Source organism: Phocoena sinus, chromosome 13 (genome assembly GCF_008692025.1).
Source record: "Phocoena sinus isolate mPhoSin1 chromosome 13, mPhoSin1.pri, whole genome shotgun sequence".
Classification (NCBI taxonomy): Eukaryota; Metazoa; Chordata; class Mammalia; order Artiodactyla; family Phocoenidae; genus Phocoena; species Phocoena sinus.
In genome coordinates this window covers 81,841,871-81,864,604 of record NC_045775.1, presented here as the reverse complement: position 1 = coordinate 81,864,604, position 22,734 = coordinate 81,841,871, and the positions used below count along the sequence as shown (strand labels likewise).

At 49.6% G+C, this 22,734-nt stretch overlaps 1 protein-coding gene across 3 annotated transcripts in view; it reads right to left on the bottom strand.

Annotated features, from left to right (window-relative positions):
* Nucleotides 1–14,949: 14,949 nt before the first annotated feature.
* LOC116764531 (tyrosine-protein kinase ZAP-70) overlaps nt 14,950–22,734 on the bottom strand; it is a 30,282-nt gene continuing 22,497 nt past the window's right edge. For all 3 annotated transcript variants that reach the window (XM_032653218.1, XM_032653216.1, XM_032653217.1), the window contains 10 exons: nt 21,945–22,083; nt 21,764–21,845; nt 21,639–21,685; nt 21,350–21,401; nt 20,145–20,337; nt 19,427–19,633; nt 17,188–17,380; nt 16,956–17,096; nt 16,742–16,854; nt 14,950–15,429 (listed from right to left, as the gene is read on the bottom strand). In XM_032653218.1, the coding sequence (XP_032509109.1) occupies nt 15,321–15,429; nt 16,742–16,854; nt 16,956–17,096; nt 17,188–17,380; nt 19,427–19,633; nt 20,145–20,337; nt 21,350–21,401; nt 21,639–21,685; nt 21,764–21,845; nt 21,945–22,083 (1,276 nt within the window). In that variant the 3' untranslated portion in view covers nt 14,950–15,320. The remainder of the gene's footprint in view (nt 15,430–16,741; nt 16,855–16,955; nt 17,097–17,187; nt 17,381–19,426; nt 19,634–20,144; nt 20,338–21,349; nt 21,402–21,638; nt 21,686–21,763; nt 21,846–21,944; nt 22,084–22,734) is intronic.

Here is a 22,734-nt window from a genome sequence, read left to right as displayed (position 1 = left end):
AGAGGGAAAAAAGTGTCTAAAGAACACACAGCCAGCAATGAATCAGAGCCGAGATTAGTACCCAGGCTGCCAGATGCAGAGGAGTGGAGAGCGTTTAACCAGATTATAATTCTCCTTTCTAGCTGTGTGTACTTGAGCAAGTCAGGCTACCTCTCTGAGCTTCCATTTCCTCATCTGTGAAATGTTAACAGATGATACAACTGGACTTTCATTCAAAATAGCCAACCAGGTACACACCGAAAACTACCCATTCCACTCCAAACACTTAGAAATGACAGGAAAATAACATGAACAAGAAACCATAGCAGAGGTGCCCAAAAACAAGGGTTGAGGCACTCACCCACCCATGGGAGGCTGGGACCAGCACAAGAGCACCTAATATATGAGGTCAAGAACACATGCTCTTATATAGCCCTGCCCAGGTGCACATGGGAGAAATACCCAGAAGTGATGATGGATTCACAACCACTTCATGGAGTTCCCACAAACTTCCCAACTAGAAGAATTTACATCTGAGGAAACAGAGAAAAAGAACAATCTAAAAAGGGCTTAACAGCAAATATATTTAAATCACTCAAAGAGATAAAGGAAGGAAAATCTGACATAAAACAAGAACAGGAGACTGTGAAACAGAAACAGGCAGATATAAAAGAGCTCAGAGTTAGATATAAAGAGTATAATTGATAGAATAAAAACTCAATAGATGGGGAAACGGACCCAGAGCTGGGAAGGAATTTAACAAGGTCACATCAGATTTTGATGGTAGATACGGAACTAGAACCAAGGCTGGATTCAGGAGTTAGGTTCTCTGAGGAGAATGGATGTTCTGTTTTCCTCTCTCTTTCTTGTTTCTCTTACCTCTCCCTGAAGCGGAAGGCTGGTGTAAGGACTGAACTCCATAGCCCCTTTCTAGTTGAGAGACAGGGCTTCTATTCCTTGACTGGGTGGGGTGAGACAATAGGTTTCTCTTTGAGGTGGAGAGTTAGCAGCCCTCTCCTCTGGAACTTGAATTAAATTAAACAGAATCTTAATTTCTGAAGAGGAGTTGGTTAAGTAAAGCCTAGAAAAGCAACCAATAGAATTGCCCCTTCAAAAGAAAAATACCACATGATATCATTTATATGTGGAATCTAAAATATGACACAAATGAACCCATCTCTGAAGCAGAAACAGACTCACAGACATAGAGAATACACTTGTGGTTGCCAAAGGGGAGGCGGGGTGCAGAGGGATGGACTGAGAGTTTGGGGTTGGTAAATGCAAACTATTACATATAGAATGGATGGACAAGGTCCTACTGTATAGCACGGGGAACTGTAGTCCATATCCTATGATAAACTATAATGGAAAAGAATATTAAAAAGAATATATATATATGTATGTATCTGAGTCACTTTGCTGTACAGCAGAAACTAATACATTGTAAATCAACTATACTACAATAAAAAATAATAATTAAAAAATAGGGACTTCCCTGGTGGCACAGTGGTTGAGAGTCTGCCTGCTTATGCAGGGGACGTGGGTTCATGCCCCAGTCTGGGAAGATCCCACATGCCATGGAGCAGCTAGGCCCGTGAGCCATGGCCGCTGAGCCTATGCATCCGGAGCCTGTGCTCCACAACGGGAGAGGCCACAACAGTGAGAGGCCCGCGTACTGAAAAAATAAAATAAATAAATAAAAGAATTGCCTCTTCCATATTGGTCATTGGATGCTGGGTTTGTGTCTTAACCTCCCTGACCCTCAGTTTCCTCATCTGTTAAGTGGGTATAAAGGTCCCTACCATAGACAGATGTTTTGAAAATTAAATGGGGATGTATAAGACATTCAGCACATCAGTTTTCTCACATGGAACACTTCCTGGGGCTTCACAGCCCTGTCATTTGAGCTCAAAGACAACCCAGATACTAAGAACAAAGCTACAGGCACCAACAGAAGACCCCAGCCTCCAACACAGAAGAGAGAAATTTAAAACTGCAAAGGGATATAAAAGGAGAACAAAAAAATATGAATCAAAAGAGAGCAGGGAGACTGCCACATCACTTCCCCACCCACATGGCCAGTGCACGGAGCTTTTCTTTTGCTCCTGAGATGGTGCACATTTTCTGGTGGGTATGAGGCCTCATAATACTCACAGGCATATCTGAAAACATTGTCTGACCATGCCACTTACAAAAGAAATGTTAATTTGTCTTCATTTACACAATAAGACATAATCTTCCCCACCTGAAGTTTGAAAAGATTTTTTAAATTATAAAACCCATGCTGGGAAGGATGCAGCCACAGGAAGAACAAGAGGGGGGAAGTGGGTGGGGGGCAGGGGGTGGGGGGGGAAGGGGATAAGTTGCTTCCTGGAAGAGCAACTAGAAATACAAAAGGCCACTTGTGTCCCACAAGGGTCACTGCTCCAAAGTTCTCATTAGCAGTTCTGCTTAAAAGCTTTTGCATAGCAAAGGAAACCATTGACAAAAAGAAAAGACAACCTACTGAATGGAAGATAATATTTGCAAACTCTATGAGCAATAAGGGATTAATATCCAACATATATAAATAGCTCAAACAACTCAACATCAAAAAAAAACAACCTGATTTTAAAATGGGCAGAAGAGCTGAACAGATATTTTTCTAAAGAGGAAATGCAGATGGCCCATGAGCACGTGAAAATCTGCTCAGCATCGCTAATCATCAGGGAAATGCAAATGAAAACCACAATGAGATATCACCTCACACCTGTCAGAATGGTATCATCAAAAGAACACAAATAACAAACTGGTGAAGATGTGGAGAAAAGAAACTCTCGTACACATACACGGTTGATGAAATGTAAAATGGTACAATCACTATGGAGAACAGTATGGAGGTTTCTCAGAAAATTAAAACTAGAACTACCATATGACCCAGTAATTCCACTCCTGGGTATATATCTGAAAAACAAAAACACCATTTCAAAAAGATAATGTACCCCAATGTTCATAGCAGCATTATTTATAATTAACAAGATATGGAATGGAATCAACCTAAGTATCCATCAACAGATGAATGGATAAAGAAGATGTGATATATACATACACACACAATGGAATACCATTAAGTCATAGAAAAAAAGAATGAAATCTTGCCATTTGCAGCAACATGGATGGACTTGGTGGGCATTATGCTAAGTGAACTGTCAGACAGAGAAAGACAAATACTGTACAATGTCACTTATATGTGGAATCTAAAAAATACAACAAACTAGAGAATATAACAAAAAAGCAGCAGACTCACAGATATAGAGAACAAGCTAGAGGTTACCAGTGGGGAGAGGGGAGGGGGGAGGGGGGAGGGGCAGGATGGGGGAGGGGAGTAAGAGGTACAAATACTATATATAAAATAAGCTACAGACTCCCTCTTGCAAGAACACCGGAATCACAACTAACTGCTGAAGAATCATCGGCAGGAAGACACTGGAACTCACCAAAAAAGATACCCCACATCCAAAGACAAAGGAGAAGCCACAATGAGACGGTAGGAGGGGCACAATCACAGTAAAATCAAATCCCATAAGTGCTGGGTGGGTGACTCACAGACTGGCAAACACTTATACCACAGAAGTCCACCCACTGGAGGGAAGGTTCTGAGCCCCACATCAGGCTTCCCAAACTCGGGGTCCGGCAATGAGAGGAGGAATTCCAAGAGAATCAGACTTTGAAGATTAGTGGGATTTGACTGCAGGACTTCAACAGGACTAGGGGAAACAGAGACTCCACTCTTGGAGGGCACACACAAAGTAGTGTGCACATCGGGACCCAGGGGAAGGAGCAGTGACCCCACAGGAGACTGAACCAGACCTACCTGCTAGCGTTGGAGGGTCTGCTGAACAGGCAGGGGACAGCTGTGGCTCACCAAGGGACAAGGACACTGGCAGCGGAAGTTCTGGGAAGTACTCCTTGGCGTGAGCCCTCCCAGAGTCTGCCATTAGCCCCACCAAACAGCCCGGGTAGGCTCCAGTGTTGGGATTCCTTAGGCCAAACAACCAACAGGGAGGGAACCCAGCCCCACCGATCAGCAGTCAAGCGGATTAAAGTTTTACTGAGCTCTGCCCACCAGAGCAACAGCCAGCTCTACCCACCACCAGTCCCTCCCATCAGGAAACTTGCACAAGCCTCTCCGAGGCCTCATCCACCAGAGAGCAGACAGCAGAAGCAAGAAAAACTACAATTCTGCAGCCAGTAAAACAAAAACCACATTCACAGAAACATAGACAAGATGAAAAGGCAGAGGGCTATGTACCAGATGAAGGAACAAGATAAAATCCTAGAAAAACAATTAAATGAAGTGGAGATAGCCAACCTTCCAGAAAAAGATTTCAGAATAATGATAGTGAAGATGATCCAGGACCTCGGAAAAAGAATGGAGGCAAAGATCAAGAAGATGCAAGAAATGTTTAACAAAGATCTAGAAGAATTAAAGAACAAACAAACAGAGATGAACAATACAATAACTGAAATGAAAAATACACTAGAAGGAATCAATAGCAGAATAACTGAGACAGAAGAACGGATAAGTGACCTGGAAGACAGAATGGTGGAATTCACTGCTGCGGAGCAGAATAAAAAAAAAAGAATGAAAAGAAATGAAGACAGCCTAAGAGACCTCTGGCACAACATTAAATGCAACAAATTCGCATTATAGGGGTCCCAGAAGGAGAAGAGAGAGGGAAAGGACCCGAGAAAATATTTGAAGAGATTATAGTTGAAAACTTCCCTAACATGGGAAAGGAAATAGCCACCCAAGTCCAGGATGCGCAGAGTCCCATGAGGATAAACCTAAGGAGAAACAGGGTGAGACACATAGTACTCAAATTGGCAAAAATTAAAGACAAAGAAAAATTATTGAAAGCAGCAAAGGAAAAACGACAAATAACATACATGGGAACTCTCATAAGGTTAACAGCTGATTTCTCAGCAAAAACTCTACAAGCCAGAAGGGAGTGGCGTGATATACTGAAAGTGATGAAAGGGAAGAAGCTACAACCAAGATTACTCTACCCAGCAAGGATTTCATTCATCTTCTATGGAGAAATCAAAAGCTTTACAGACAAGCAAAAGCTAAGAGAATTCAGCACCACCAAACCAGCTCTACAACAAAGGCTAAAGGAACTTCTCTAAGTGGGAAATACAAGAGAAGAAAAGGACCTACAAAAACAAACCCAAAACAATTAAGAAAATGGTCATAGGAACATACATATCGATAATTACCTTAAACGTGAATGGATTAAATGCTCCAACCAAAAGACACAGCCTTGCTGAATGGATACAGAAACAAGACCCATTATATATGCTGCCTACAAGAGACCCACTTCAGACCTAGGAACACAAATAGACTGAAAATGAGGGGATGGAAAAAGATATTCCATGCAAATGGATTTCAAAAGAAAGCTGGAGTAGCAGTACTCATATCAGATAAAATAGACTTTAAAATAAAGAATGTTACAAGAGACAAGGAAGGACACTACATAATGATCAAGGAGGCAATCCAAGAAGAAGATTTAACAATTATAAATATATATGCACCCAACATAGGAGCACCTCAATACATAAGGCAACTGCTAACAGCTATAAAAGAGGAAATCGACAGTAACACAATAATAGTGGGGAACTTTAACACCTCACTTACACCAATGGACAGATCATCCAAAATGAAAATAAATAAGGAAACAGAAGCTTTAAATGACACAACAGACCAGATAGATTTAATTGATATTTATAGGACATTCCATCCAAAAACAGCAGATTACACTTTCTTCTCGAGTGCACACGGAACATTCTCCAGGATAGATCACATCTTGGGTCACAAATCAAGCCTCAGTAAATTTAAGAAAATTGAAATCATATCAAGCATCTTTTGTGACCACAACACTATGAGATTAGAAATGAATTACAGGGAAAAATACGTAAAAAACACAAACACATGGAGGCTAAACAATACATTACTAAATAACCAAGAGATCACTGAAGAAATCAAAGAGGAAATCAAAAAATACCTAGAGACAAATGACAATGAAAACACGACAATCCAAAACCTATGGGATGCAGCAAAAGTAGTTCTAAGAGGGAAGTTTATAGCTATACAAGCCTACCTCAAGAAACAAGAAAAATCTCAAATAAACAATCTAACCTTACACCTAAAGGAATTAGAGAAAGAAGAACAAACAAAACCCAAAGTTAGCAGAAGGAAAGAATTCATAATGACCAGAGCAGAAATAAATGAAATAGAAACAAAGAAAACAATAGCAAAGATCAATAAAGCTAAAAGCTGGTTCTTTGAGAAGATAAACAAAATTGATAAACCATTAGCCAGATTCATCAAGAAAAAGAGGGAGAGGACTCAAATCAATAAAATTAGAAATGAAAAAGGAGAAGTTATAACAGACACCACAGAAATACAAAGCATCCTAAGAGACAAGCAACTCTATGCCAATAAAATCGACAACCTGGAAGAAATGCACAAATTCTCAGAAAGGTATAACCTTCCAAGACTGAAGCAGGAAGAAATAGAAAATATGAACAGACCAATCAAGTAATGAAATTCAAACTGTGATTAAAAATCTTCCAACAAACAAAAGTCCAGGACCAGATGGCTTCACAGGTGAACTCTATCAAACATTTACAGAAGAGCTAACACAAATCCTTCTCAAACTCTTCCAAAAATTGCAGAGGAAGGAACACTCCCAGACTCATTCTATGAGGCCACCGTCACCCTGATACCAAAACCAGACAAAGATACTATAAGAAAAGAAAATTACAGACCAATATCCCTGATGAATATAGATGCAAAAATCCTCAACAAAATACTAGCAAACAGAATCCAACAACACATTAAAAGGATCATACACCATGATGAAGTGGGATTTATCCCACGGATGCAAGGATTCTTCAATATACACAAATCAATCAATGTGATACACCATATTAACAAATTGAAGAATAAAAACCATATGATCATCTCAATAGTTGTAGAAAAAGCTCTTGACAAAATTCAACACCATTTGTGATAAAAACTCTCCAGAATGTGGGCACAGAGGGAACCTACCTCAACATAATAAAGGCTGTATAAAACAAACCCACAGCAAACATCATTCTCAATGGTGAAAAACTGAAAACGTTTCCACTAAGGTCAGGAACAAGACAAGGATGTCCACTCTCACCACTCTCATTTAACATAGTTTTGGAAGTCCTAGCCACGGCAATCAGAAAATAAAAAGAAATAAGAGGAATATAAATTGGAAAAGAAGAAGTAAAACTGTCACTGTTTGCAGATGACATGATACTATACGTAGAAAATCCTAAAGATGCCACCAGAAAACTACTAGAGCTAATCAATGAATTTGGTAAAGTTGCAGGATACAAAATTAATGCACAGAAAACTTTTCCATTCCTACACACTAATGATGAAAAATCTGAAAGAGAAATGAAGGAAACACTCCCATTTACCATGGCAACAAAAAGAATAAAATACCTAGGAATAATCTACCTAGGGAGACAAAAGACCTGTATGCAGAAAACTATAAGACACTGATGAAAGAAATTAAAGATGATACCAACAGATGGAGAGATATACCATGTTCTTGGACTGGAAGAATCAATATTGTGAAAATGACTATACTACCCAAAGCAATCTACAGATTTAATGCAATTCCTATCAAATTACCAATGGCATTTTTTATGGAGCTAGAACAAAAAATCTTAATATTTGTATGGAGACACAAAAGACCCTGAATAGCCAAAGCAGTCTTGAGGGGAAAAAACGGAGATGGAGGAATCACACTCCCTGACTTCAGACTATACTACAAAGCTACAGTAATCAAAACAATATGGTACTGGCACAAAAACAGAAATATAGACCAATGGAACAGGATATAAAGCCCAGAGATAAACCCACGCACCTATGGTCAACTAATCTATGACAAAGGAGGCAAGGATACACAATGGCGAAAAGACAGTCTCTTCAATAAGTGGTGCTGCGGAAACTGGACAGCTACATGGAGAAGAATGAAATCAGAACACTCCCTAACACCATACACAAAAATAAACTCAAAATGGATTAGAGACCTAAATGTAAAACCGGACACTATAAAACTCTTACAAGAAAACATAGGAAAAATACTCTTTGACAGAAACCACAGCAAGATCTTTTTTGACCCACCTCCTAGAGTAATGGAAATTAAACCAAAAAAAACAAATGGGACCTAATGAAACTTAAAAACTTTTGCACAGCAAAGGAAACCATAAACAAGACGAAAAGATAACCCTCAAAATGGGAGAAAATATTTGCAAATCAATCAATGGCAAAGGATTAATCTCCAAAATATACAAACAGCTCATGCAGCTCAATATTAAAAAAACCAAACAACCCAATCCAAAAATGGGCAGATGACCTAAATAGACAGTTCTCCAAAGAAGACATACAGATGGCCAAGAGGCACGTGAAAAGCTGCCCGACATCACTAATTATTAGAGAAATGCAAATGAAAACTACAATGAAGTATCACCTCACAGTAGTTAGAATGGGCATCATCAGAAAATCTACAAACAACAAATGCTGGAGAGGGTGAGGAGAAAAGGGAACTCTCTTGCACTGTTGGTGGGAATGAAAATTGATACAGCCACTATGGAGAACAGTCTGGAGGTTCCTTAAGAAATTAAAAATAGAATTACCATATGACCCAGCAATCCCACTGCTGCGCATATACCCAGAGAAAACCATAATTCAAAAAAGACACACGCACTCCAGTGTTCATTGCAGCACTATTTACAATAGCCAGGTCATGGAAGCAACCTAAATGCCCATTGACAGACCAATGGATAAAGAATATGTGGTACATATATACAATGGAATATTACTCAGCCATAAAAAGGAAAGAAATTGGGTCATTTGTTGAGACGTGGATGGATCTAGAGACTGTCATACAGAGTGAAGTAAGTCAGAAAGAGAAAAACAAATATTGTATGTTAACGCATATATGTGGAACCTAAAGAAACGGTACAGATGAACCGGTTTGCAGGGCAGAAATAGAGACACAGATGTAGAGGACAAACGTATGGACACCAAGCGGGGAAAGTGGTGGTGGGGTGTGTGTGTGTGAGATGAACTGGGCGATTGGGATGGACATGGATACACTGATGTATATAAAACTGATGACTAATAAGAACCTGCTGTATAAAAAAATATAAAATAAAATTCAAAAAAAAAGCTACAATGATATATTGTACAACACAGGGAATATAGCCAATATTTTATAAATGGAGGATAACCTTTAAAAATTGTGAACCATTATATTGTACACCTGTAACTTATAAACGATTGTACAGCAACTACACTTCAATTTTAAAGAAGAGGAAAAAGTTATAAAACCCACGTTAGGAAGGCTGCAGCCATGGGAGGGTGGGGGAATAAATTGCTTCCTTGTAGAGCAACCAGGAAATACAAAAGAAAAGGCCACTTGTCTCCCACAGGGTCACTGCTCCGGGGTTCCTGTTATCCCTCTGCTGGCCTCAGCAGCACCCCGCAAACACAGCGCTCCAGCCACTCAAAACCTCTTGGTTTCCAAAAGGATGTTCTCTCTCCTCCATATGTTGCTGCTTGTGCCTGGAATACTCTTTCCTCAGCGCTTCCATGGCCAAATCTCACTCATCCTACAGGGGACTCAGCTTAGACGTTACTTCCGACAGGAAGTCCACCAGATTGACCCCCTCTCAGGTCAGGAGCCACTTCTGGACCACCGGGGCCCCGTGGCCTTCCACCATCACCGCAGCAATTACTCGGGGTCTGTGTACCCAGGACACACATCTCCAGAACAGGCACATGATAAATATTGGAGGAGTGAAATACGTGGAGAAAGAGGTGAGTTCTGGGTGGCCTCGGGACCATGAAGAGAGGGGTGGAGGTCCAGGTTGTGGTCAGCATTTGAAAGAACATTCTAAGAATTCTAGCTCACGAACCAGCCTGGGCTGCCTTGGTAGGTAATGAGCTGCTCATCACAGGAAGTTATGCGAGAAGATGTCAGAAACTGCTTCCCTCAGCCCCTGTGCTTCACACCTAGGGAGCCTAGGCCAAAGCCAGTCCTCCTTCCAGGCCTTTGTCCAGTGCCCTCTGCCCCAAGCTACTCCTTGTGCCTTGTATTCTCTCCTCTTGCTCGGAAGGCTGCCCAGGGGAGATTGGCGGTGGGGGGTGGGGGGTGCACAGGGGCTGTTCCCACAGCTTTGGGTAGCCCAGTCCATTCCTCAGAAGCCCTCGGGGGCCGTGACTCTCACTCTGAGAAGGCTCCTGGTACATGAAAGCCTTAGAATGAGTCCCACCTGGGCTCAACCAACACTACATCCACCATGACAGTAGGCATAACGCAGGGACCATGTGTGGAGCCTGGGCTAGTCTGTGCTCAGAGCCTTGTGTGTGCCCAGCCCCAGAGGTTCACACCTCACTTGGACTGAAGCCAAAACCCTGCACACTCTGCCCCCACCCCTCCCACCTGACCCTTGCTCACCCTGCCCAGCTTCACTGGCCTCCTCGTCATGCCTCAGGGCCTTTGCACAAGCTCTTCCTGCCGCCTGGAACACTCTCCCCACCAGGTATCAGCATGGCTGTTTTCTCTCCTGATGCCCACAACTCTTCTGTCCCTAGGGGAAAGTCCCTGCACCTGCCCAAAGTCCGTGGCTGAGATCCCCCTGACCCCACAAATCCAAGGCCTGTCCAAGCCCCCTCAGACTGGGGCTTACAGTTCAAGGGAAGGAGCCTGATCAAGGGGCCTCTGACACAGCATCCAGCCCTTTTGCCCCACTTGAACCAACGATTCCAGCCCCAGGGCCAGTCTTCAGGGGAGGGGGTCCCACCTCTTCCTCGGGAGCAGGGCCCAGAGCCCCCAGAGACCTGCTACAACTGATACACACATACAGTAAGTGCTCAACACGTGTGAGTGGAAGTGAGAAGTGCAGATGGAGACAACAGAGAGATGTGGACAGAGAACAAAAAACACAGGAAGAAGGAAAGATGCGGGGAGCCGATCTCCACTAACTACACCCCCAAGACACGCCCCACACAACACCCAGACTCCAGCAGACAACTGCCCGAGGTCTGTCAGCACTGACCACCTGCAACACATACTCACCACTAAGTCAGCAGCTGGAACTCCCCAGCAGCCGGCCCAGACCTCAGCTGTCAACTGTGCGGAACAAGGCACCCCAGCAGCCAGCCTCCCCAAGCCAAGGACAACCACTGACCCCCAACAGCCCAGCTCAGGAACAACACATGGCACCAGGGCATGGAACACCCCACACAGACCCAGCAGCCTGAGCCTTGTACCAGCGCAGCTACCCCAGATCTTTACAACAACTGCTTACCCACGACAGTCAGACCCCCACGGCAAAGCAGGACTCCCCGGTAACAAGCCTCACTCACCTCTACCGCCAAGCCCAAGAACACCTACCCCTAGAGCCACACAGTGGCTGGACACTCCCTGGCCCCCGAAGCGCTGTCTTCCGAGTCCCCAAGCGCATCCCCTGCCCAGCCAACAATAATATAAGGACCAAAGATAACAGAGCCTTTGCGGAGGTGCACGTGGCCTAGGACTGGCACGCAGTCAGCATCAAGCAGGCCGTGGCTGGTGAACAACAGGCAGCCCCAGCCCCAGCATGTAGGCAGCCGGGCCATGGGCCAGAGGACTGGCGGGGTGGGGGGGGCGGTGACACCCACAGAAGAAACAGGAAGGAGGTCAGAGTCTGGTGATGAGAAAGGGCAAGAAGGGAAGAGGTGGCCCATGGGGAGAAGGTGGCCAGGAGGACCAGATGGTTGTGAGAAAGACCCTTCCAAAATGGAGCTCAGCACTGGGGTCTGATGCTCCATGGGGCAGCTGTGCTGGGCACCTGGCCCTGGCCTGTCCCCTGTCCCTTCCCTGGGCAGCAGCCTCCTTCTCCCTCTCGGGGCACCGGGGTCAGAAACAGCAGAACCCAGGGAGGAGGAGAGGGGAGGGACCCTCAGGGTTGAGAAGCCCAAGGATGGGGTCAAAAGGGGCAACAGAGACAACAGTGGATAGAGAGATAGGGGCAGAGACAAGGAGACAGAGAGAGACACAGAAAGAGGCAGAGGGGAGAAGGCTCTTTCTTCTTAAGGGACTTAAGACTATGACAGAGAAATAGAGATAGAGCAGAGAGGGAGACAGAGTGGGGAGGACAGAGCTGGGAAGAGAGGCTGAAACGGGGGGGGAGGGAAGTAATGCTGGACGCCGCCCCAAGGACCCCCGCAGCCCCCTGAAGGCCAGTGGGCTGAGCCAGGTCCCTACCTGCACACAAGGCTTCCCTCCTGGCTGTGTCGCAGTGAGTCCCGTGAGCCTCATGCAGCCTCCAAGCTCCTCAGTGTGGGAGGGAGTCACCAGCACTTCCATAAAGGTGACACCCAGGCCCCACCTGCAGCTCATAGCTTGCCGGTGGGAACTGACCCCCCGACACACACACCTGGTGTCTTCTCAGGGACCAGAGGCTGGCTCAGGGGGTCAGCAGGGTGCAAACAGCCCCACCAGGGAGGGCACGGAGAGCAGAAGACCCTCTCGTCCAGCCACTGGGGACCCATCAAGGAGGCTTGGGTTGGCCAAAGCCAGAGCCCCCTACCCCTGGAGGGCAGGAGGAAGGGGAGGCCTTTCTCTCCTTACATCCCAGGACACTCCGCTGCAGGTTTTCTAACTCCTTGACCTGGATTTACCTTCTCTTTCTGGCCAAACCACCCAAAGAAACTGAGGCACAGAGGGATTAAGAAACTTCCCCCGGTAACTTACTCATACTTTAAGGATAAGTTTTCCTTGTGGACATTAGTAAAGTGGGGATGAAAATAATTCCAGGCAGAGGGGACAGCAGATGCAAAAGCCCAGAGGTGAGGGTCAGCATGAATGTTTGGGGAACCCTGGAAGAGGATGGAGGGAATTGGTCAGAGCTGCTAGCAGAAAAGACCCTTCAAGCGGTTCTGGGGTGAACGGATTGCAGGGGACGGGACTAGGGGCCTGTGAGACCAGGGAGGAGCCTGGGGTCCTGCTCCAGGAAGAAGAAGATGACCAAAGTGGGGCCGGAGGCGAGAGCCGGGTTTGAGCAGCTGAGAGGTCTTGGCTTGGGGAACACCGCCACCTGGTGGTATATACGTGTAACTACACCCTCTTTCTTTGGTTCGTTCAACAGTCATTTATTGCGAGCACAGAGCGTTCTCAATGTATTTGACCCCCAGAACGGATCCTTTTTAACACCTCCTCCCCATAAAATAATGTTATCTTCAGCAATAATCATAACACGAAACAAATAATAATGATGACCACAAAAGAAATGCAGACAACGAAAATGTATTTCCCTTCTGACACAATACTTGATGTAACAACGTAAATAATTATCCAGTAACTAACACGTGGATTTAATAAAACTGAAATATCTGCAAACAGTACCATTTCAGAAGCCACGAAATTGTACCATTGATGTAATTTTTCTTTATTTGTTCATTAGTTTTAAAACAATTAGTTAAAAAACAATTTTTGCATTTTAATAGTGCTATTCAAAGTCAGTAATACAGTTAGCTTATGAACTAATATGTGCATTTACCAACTAAAAATATATCGCATGGCTTGCAAACTTCACTGTTTTACATTTTAAACACAAAACCTTCAAGCGGCTACAGAGAATGACAAAATGGAAGGAACTGAGCTTGTGTCTCAATCTTTACAATCGCTGTGCTCTGCTCATCTGTTTCGAATCTAAATGCAGGAAGATATCGTCTGGCAGGGCTTGGAGACCCTCAAACAATTGCAAACCATTACAGATTTAGTCTCCAAACAAACACAGAGCTGAGAGTCTTCGTGTGTCTGGAGTTGACTCTATAACTGGGGGCTCTCTGAGCTACTTTCCAGGTAGAATACAAAGTTCATTAAAGGATACGCTAACATGAAGCTTACCCATGAATTAGTAAAACTCCGTGAGCGGTAAAATCAGAGCAAGGTCCGTACCTAAGTTAATAACCCCAACGTCAATTTCTTGGTTTCGACAATGCACTCACATCACCAAGGTTCTGGGGTCTCCTCTCGGGCGTCACCAGCCTGGGCCTCAAGCCCCAGTCCCCACACCCCACCCCACAGTGCCACAAAACAGCCCCAGGCTTTCTAGAGCTCCACAAACAAAAAGAAAGACAATCTACCTTCTCAGAAGCCGCAGAAAATCTCCTTGCCTCTCTCCCTGGCGCTGAGTGGGTTGCATGGCTGCCCTGGAGCCCGTGGCTCTTTGGGGCCAGGCCAAGAGGAGGAGGTATTGCAGGGCATGGGGGCCAACTGCTGCCGAGCAAGTCCGGAAAAGAAATGCAGGGGCCTGGCTCCACTTCACCCGACCTGTCGGGTTCTGTGCTCCAACACCCCAGTTCATGTGGGGACACTGAAGCAGCACTTGGAGCCGGGTCTTCTCCTGAGCGGGACTGAGCCGGCCCTCAGGGCATCAGGTGATAAGGATCCCCAGCTGTGACTGTCCGGGCCCAGGGAGGAATGGGAGGCAGCTGAGAAGGGGCTGAATGATAGAATCATCTGAAGAGACGTTAAAATGCACGGGCTGGGGCGGGATCAGCGTGTGTTAAACTCTCTCCAGGTGATGATAACACGCCGCGAACATGGGCAGCACCTGTCTCACGCCGTCCGTGAGGCTCGGGGAGCTGAGTGGCCAGCAGGCACGCGGCCCCTAAGTCCCCACGCTCACCTGCTGCAGCCCCTCACGCTGGTAAAGATGTCCCCGGGGCACAAGGGTGGGAAAGCCAGCCCCCAGGCCCACACGAGAAAAGCTGTATCAAATATTGGAATGCCCGTACGTTGCACCATCAGGCACTTCTCATGGACCCCTTCCGATGACCCAGCCCCTTTCCTGGTCCCCCCGCCCTCACCCCAGAAAGATGAGGGATCTCAGACAAGAGAGAAGCTGCGTTTATTCCAATGATTGGGGTCTTGCCACCTGAGAACTCCGGGAGTCTGCCCTTCTGGGCCCAGAGGAAGGAGGGTCCTTGCTGTAAGCAACGCCCCCTCAGCTCAGGGCCTCCCAGTAGATTCCAGCCCAGGACCACCTTGCCTGGTTCTCGGCCTCCTACCCCAGCCAGAGGGGCCAGGTGACCAGGCAGGGAATACTAGACCAGTGTGGGCCGGAGGCCTGAGCTGTCCCCCTTCTCACAGCCCAGCTGGTGCAGGGGAGAGAAACTGAGCTGGGCTCAGCCAGACTGGAGGTCCTGGGAGGGAGCTGAGGACACAGGAGGAAAAGCTGGGGCGTAGGGGCCGGCAGGCAGGAGCTCAGACACACGCAGCCTCGGCCGCAGGGTCCGCGGCCTTGCTTGCCAAGCTGTAGTAGTAGGTGCGCATGCGCTGCTCCACGGTCAGGAAGTCCGGACGGTCCTCCCACCTGTGAGGGGTCGGGGAGATCCAGACTGCTGACCACACCCCCAGAACCCAACTTCAGCTGGTGGGTGGACATGCACGGGGCTCAGGAAGCAGTGGGCCTGGGGTGGGGGGCGGGTATCGGGTAATGGAGGCGTCTCCTGGGTGTGAGAGGACCGCAGTTCCGGGGTTGCCGTACCGCCTAGTTGAAGAGCTGACATCCAGGATGCAGGGGAACCATATACTGAGTGTTGACTGGCGAAGACTTAGGGAAGGGAGCTCCCTGAGTGTAGGGGTGACAACTGTTGACCACGGGGAGCTGGGATGTTGAATGTTGATGTACTGAGCATGTGTATTTGGCCAGGGTATTTGGGTGCTGGGTATGGGCTCACACGGATGCAAGTATGCTGCCCGCAAAGGAGAGGAACATTGGCGTATGGAGGATGGGTTCAGCTAGTGGAGAGTCAGGGTATTAATGGTATGCGTGTGGAATATCCATGTATTGCGTTGGGGTGTTAGATGCTAGCCTCTTTGGGTACTGGGGTGTTGCCGTATTGTTTCTTGATAGAGGCTGAGTTAATACTTGGTGGAGAAGGGATGTGCTGATCATTTCTTATTCATTTATCATAAGTAGGGTGTGTATTTATTGGAGTGCTTGGGTGTTTGGGTATCAGTGTGGAAGGTGTTGGCCGGTGGAATAATGGATGCTGGGGCAGGAAAGGTATCAAATATTGGAATGCCCGTGCATTGCAGGATTAGTGTAGGGTAATAGCTTGTTTGGGTGCATGTTGCCTATTGTGTGATGGGAAGGGGAAGTATTGATGGTGTTAGGAGTTGGCGTGTTCAAGCACCGGGCTTCGAGCAGACAGAGGTGGGAGGGCACTGAGTATCTAGGTGCTTTGGTGTTGGCCTGAATGGGTAATTAGGTGGTGAATGTTCGCTGATGGGAAACAGGAATTATATAATGGAGTATCATCCCATGCCCTGAGTATTAGTATCATAGTTTGGGTAACAGTACTGACTTGTCTGAGTGTTGCAGGATCATTTGAGCATTGGCTGGTGGGAGACTGAGGTTTTAGATGCTGGAGCAGTGGGTGTCCGCAGGTAGGGTGCTGGGGTGCTGGGCCAGTGGAGCATTGTAGGGTCAGTCTGTTGGAGAGCTGAGCATACATGCAGGGGGAATAAAGGTACCGAGGGTTGGAAAGGCCATGAATTGGGTGAGTCTCTGGGTGGGATGAGTTAGTCGGACTATTGGGCACCACGACCTCCTGCCCCAGGCCTGGGTGTCAGTTCAGCCAGGTACCCAGCCAGGTACCCTCCTGCCCGCTGGCACTCACTTGTAGGTCCAGCAGTCGCTCATGAGCTTGTACATTTCGGGCGGACACTCTGGGGGGCACTCCATCCGCTTGCCCTGCTCGATGAAGGCCATGACCTCGGGGCCCTTCATCTTCTGCTCAAGCCAGAGCCAAGTACGCATGTGAGTAACCAGGGCCCCTCCCCCCCGGCCCCTCTCCCCACCCAGCTGTCCGCCCGCCTCTGCCCCACACCTGCCTTGTAGGGCTTCTGGCCATAGGAGAAGGCTTCCCACATGGTGACCCCGTAGCCCCAGACGTCACTGCGGCTGGAGAACTTGCGGAAGTTGATGCACTCAGGTGCGTACCACTTGAGCGGCCACTTCCCCGCCGAGCGAGCCTGGAGGGTGGGAGATGCTGCCGGGACAGGGCTCGGGGACCCTCCACACCACCGCCTCCTCCACCTGGGCACCCCAGGGCCGGGGGCTCACGGTGTAGTAGCTGTCATCAGCACCCAGTGCCTTGGAGAGACCAAAGTCGCTGATCTTGGCGTAGTGCCGGTTGACCAGAAGGACGTTGCGGGCCGCCAGGTCACGGTGCACAAAGTTCTTCTCCTCCAGGTACTTCATGCCCATGGACACCTGGTGCAGCAGCTCCGCCACATTGCTGACGGGGATCTCCTCCCTGGGGTGCAGGGGAAGGCAGGGGCAAAGCCCACTTCTCTGACCCAGCTGAGCCTCTGTTCAACAGGTGCTTATTGGGCACCTGCTGTGTGCCAGGCATGGGGCGGGGGGACACGGCGTGAGCACAACAGGCACAAACCTCTACCCTCATCCAGGCTCAAGGCCTTAAATTTCATCCACATACTGGGATTCCCAGACTTCACACATTTACCTGCGTCCTCTGTGTGCCCTCAGGGGTCTCACGGGCATCTCAAAGATAATAAAGACAAAGCCAAGTTCCTGATTGTACAAACACATGCATGCACGCACACACACACTCCTCTCTCTCCATCTTTTCATTTACTCAGAAGCACTGGCCTTGCCCTCAGCTCCTTTTCCTCACACCCAATATCCAACCCATCAGCAAACCCTGGCAGCCCTGACTTCAAAATCCCTCCAGAATCCCCCTACTTCTCTCCACGTCTGCTTCTGCCACCCTGACCCAGCCGTCATCATGGCCAGCCTGGACCAGAACAGCCACCTCTGCCCTCACCCGGCACGGTCTGTCCTTCCCACACTGGAGTCAGGTCCTGCCCCTCCTTGGCTCACGGCGTCCAGGGCTCCTACCTCACTCAGGGTAAATGTCCAAGTCCTCCCCACGGCCCATGAGGCCCTGCACCATCTGCCTCATCACCTCCCTGCCCACGTCAGCTCCCCACCCCCCTGCACTCACTCTGCTTCAGCCTCGGGGCCCTACTCACAGTTCCTCTACCACACCAGGCACCTCAGGACCTTTGCACCGGCTGTGCCCTCTGTCTGGACCACTCTTCCCCCAGAGCTGCACTTGGCTGCCTCACCTTCTCACTTTTCACCTCCTACCCTGACACTCCCAACCCCCCTTTCCATAGTACTTACCTTCCAACATACTCTATACTTTACGGTACTATAATGATTATTTAAAGCCTCTCTTTCCCAACCAAAATACAGGGCAGAGAACTTTGTCTCTTTGTTTGCTGATAATCCCAAGTGCTGGTAATGGTCCCTGTCACAGAGAAATTGCCCAATGAACACCCATGGGATAACTGAGTACATGAACTGGGACCCGTGAAGGCACGCACTCCAGCAAGAGCTCAGGTTCAAGGTCATGTGCCTCGTGTCGTGAGGGTAAGAGTTTGAGGCACGAGGGAACACAAACGAAACCAATTTCTTTGGGTTAGAGATGGGCCAATTTTTTCTCTACAGGGCCTGAGAGTAAATACTTCAGCCTTTGCTGGACACATATGGTCTCTGCCACATAGTCCTCTTTGTTTTTTCCATAGACCTTTAAAAATGCGAAAGCAGGGCTTCCCTGGTGGCGCAGTGGTTGGGAGTCCGCCTGCCGATGCAGGGGACGTGGGTTCGTGCCCCGGTCCGGGAGGATCCCACGTGCCGCGGAGCGGCTGGGCCCGTGAGCCATGGCCGCTGGGCCTGCGCGTCCGGAGCCTGTGCTCTGCAGCGGGAGAGGCCACAGCAGTGAGAGGCCCGCGTACCGCAAAAAAAAAAAAAAAAAAAAAAAATTTTAAAAAAAAAAAAAATCGAAAGCAGGCTGTACAAGACAAGCCTGGCTGCAGTTTCCCAACCCTGCTTCAGGTTGAAGACCATCAACCGTCGGCAACTTCCCGTGCGTCATGAACTGGCCGACAGAACAGAGGTGGCAGTTGTGACAGAGCTGATACTTACAAAGCTCCTAAAAGCAACGCCAGGCACCGTTCTGAGCACTTTCTATGGATAGACATCAACTCATTTGACCCTCACAAGAGCCCCTGGACGTAAATACTGTGCATCCCCGTGGTACAAATGAGGAGACTGAGGCACAGATGAATTAAGAAACCCACCTGGGGTCACACCAGTTAGTGGCAGAGCCGAAAGTCAAACCTGGGGTCAGATCTGTCATGGGCGTGAGTGTGGGCAGCAGCTGTAAGTGTGTCTATAAACGTGGGGAAATGAGTGTGGAACACACCCGTGGGTGGACAGGATCATTCCCGCCCACGCCCCCAGCCCCAAACACCTGGCCGGCCCAGAGGCTCACTTCTTCCCAAGCAGGAACTTGTGCAGTGGCCCGCCGCCCGCCATCTCCATCACCAGCATGAGGGCCTCGGCCTGGCAGACGCCGATGAGCCGCACGATGTAGGGGTTGTCCAGCTGGTGCATGATCTGTGCCTCCCGCATCATCTCATCCTTGTCCGCCTTCTCTGTGTTCTGTTTCAACACCTTGATGGCCACGTCGATCTGCTTCCTGCCGTGACGCACAGAGGGACACGTGTGAGCTGGCCCGGGCTTGACCTGGCCCCCTCATCCCAACCCGACCTGCCTCTCCTCTCCCTGGACTTGTGTAGTAGATGCTGTGGTTTGCCGCCCAGTCCTCCCTGCAGCTCACAGCTCACAGCTCACAGCCAAGCCCCTCCCAGGAACTGCCCCTTGCTGAAAAGAACCGGCTCAAAGTGTCACCCTCCCCAGGGGCAGCCTGTACCAAGTGACCAGCCTATATCGAATGACCAGCCGGTGGAGTGGACGAGGGGGACTCTGTTGCATCTGCAGCTCTGCCCCAGACCTGCCCCTCCCACTCCCTCTCGGGTGCTGCCCTGGGCTCCCGCAGGTAACCCCGCCTAGCAGGCAATTTCCTGTCCCAGCGTCTGTTTCCCAGGCAACCTGAAGTCACATCCTGGCTCCAACCCCCACGGCCTTGGGAGGCAGCGCCCCCTCTGCCCCTCCCACAGCGGTTCCCCAGCCAAGGCTGGGCAGCCTACTTGCGCATGCGGTAGACGCCCTGGCGAACGGAGCCAAAGTTGCCACAGCCAAGTTCTATGTCAGCCATGAGGAGGTTCTCGCGCTTCAGGAAGAGCTTCTTGTTTTTGAGCTCCTCGGGGTCGCTGTAGGGGCTCTCGTACACGCTGGTGTCCATGGGCATTGGTCGCGGCTTCTCTGAGGACGCTAGGCATGCTGGGCACACACACAGGCGTGTGCTCCCAAGTCAGGAGCAGGGAGAGGGATGGGGACTGAGCAGGCAGGGCAGCCTCGGTGCCCACCAGGCACATGCGCCGCAAGGCACAGGGTGCACCGTCCAGAGCATGCACGGGCACACGTGTGTGTTCATGTGCGTGTGTGCATTTGTGTGCACTCCTGGTCCCATCTGTGGGTGAGCTGGGAAGCCACGTCCAAGAGGACTCGAGTGTGCACACATGCGTCCTCACGCACGACACCCACGTACACTCTCACCCATGTCTCGGTGTGTGATGGCGGTCCAAAGGCGTGTCTGCACAAGTAACCAATATAGTGCCAGCTGAAGCGTGCACACCTATGGGTGTGCGTGCACTGACACGTGAGCACCTGTGTCACGCCTGCCCAGGTCTGCGTAGGCACCACGCAGCCATGTGTACAAGGGCTGCAGATGAGCCTCTCTGTGCACAGGCAGCCGTGTATGTTCTCTGCACACACGTGCACAGGCTTACATCCACACACGAAACACACGAGCATCTGCCACAGTGCCTTTTAGGGACCTGGGCTCTGGAGCCTGACTCCACCACCGCCTAGCTGCGGGACATGACAGTTCCCGGCCCTCCTTTCTCTTCTGTAAAATGAGAATAATTACCATGACCGCCTCATGTGGCTTGTCGGGAGGATTCAGCAAAGCTCATACACTCAGTGAGCTTGGGGCACGACTGGCAGATAGTAGGTGCTTAACAGATGTGTGTCTGTACCCGGGCTGGCCCAGGCACGGCCAGGTCTACTCCCCTGCATGTCAGCATGCCCCCCGGGTACATGCTCACAGGCGGGCATGATGCATGTGCCCACGTGGACACCTGCAGGCACAGTGCATGCACAGGGCAACCAGGCCCACCGCCCCAGGTCAGGGCTGGCACATGTCCCTCCCCTGACACACCCCAGGGCCCAGCCAGGACCCTGCTCTTGGTCTGACACGAACCCCTACACACCTCCATCTCTGCCGACTCACCTGGTTCAGGGGTGTATCCATCTGAGTTGAGCGTGTCGATCCGTCTCTGAGGCTAAAGGTCATGGGGTCAGCAAGAGTCAGCAGGGCCAGAGCTGGGGGCATCCAGCCCCTCTCATGAGACCCACATCGTCTGAGGACTCCCAGAGATGGTGCTGGGGGTACCCTCTTCTGTTCCACGGCAGCCCCACTCTCCCCCCATCTCCTGCCCGGAGCCCCACCCTGGAAACAGGACCCATTGCCCACCCAGCTCCATCCCCAAGGCCCCAAGTCTACGGGGCTGCTGACTCACCTGGGTGAATGTGGATGGGTGGGCGGGGAGTGTGGGAGCAGCGGCCTCTGGGGGAGCAGAAGGGACAGTGAGGGGGTGGGGGCCGGGGTCTCCCACTCACCCCTGTGCCCCGCTGCCCCGCTCACCTGAGCTGGCGCTGTTGTTGGGACAGGCCTCCTTTAGGCAGTAGATGAGCCCGTCAGCCTTCAGCTTCAGGTACTCCACCAGCTGCAGGAAGGAGCGTCAGGGCCGGGGCTCCCCTACTCCCCAGGAGCCTGAGCACCCCGCCACAGCCTCTCCCCACAACAGGGTGTGTGGGCGGCCTACCTGCCAGAGCGTGTCAAACTTGGTCCCCTCGGGAATGCAGTATTTGCCCGCCTTGTCCTGGCTGATGAGGTAGTGGTACACAGTCTTCCCATAGATCAGAGACAGTGCATAGGTGCCCTGCTCCTTCCGGGGTCTCAGCCTGGCGGGGGATGGAGGGGGTGTCACCCCTACAACCACACGGGCCTCCTCCCCCGTGGTGCCCTCCTACTTAGGCCCCAGTTCCCACACACACGCCCTATGGGCTCTGCACCCCAGAGCCTCATGGAGAAGTGGCAGGGGCTGCGGGAGCTGAGGTCAGGCCCCACTCAACCTCCAGACCTACTGGTAACAGGCCGTGCGTGGGGCTGGCGGAGGGGGTGCCGGGGTGAGCAGAGAGGTGAATGGCCATGTTCACAGTCATCCAAGGGCAGGTATGTGGCCATCCACAGGGGAATACTGGGCCACCCATGGTGGACATTCAGCCCTGCAGGGCCTGATACTCAGGCACCCACAGCTGCACACTTGGCCATTCAGGGGGGGACACTTAGCCATACGCTGGGCGGCACCTGGTCCTCCATGGCTGAATACCAGACCACCCATGGTTGGACACTTGGCCACAGGTGTGGGGCGGGGAGGCACTTGGTGATTCCTGGAGGGATATTTTTTCATCTATGGTGGACACAGAGCCACTCACGGGGGACACACAGACTTAAGACCATTCTCTTGGGGAGACAAAGCTGTTTCTATACATAGAATGATAAAGGCAAGTGCAAGTCCATGGCTAGATCACAGGGCACCTTCGTACACATCA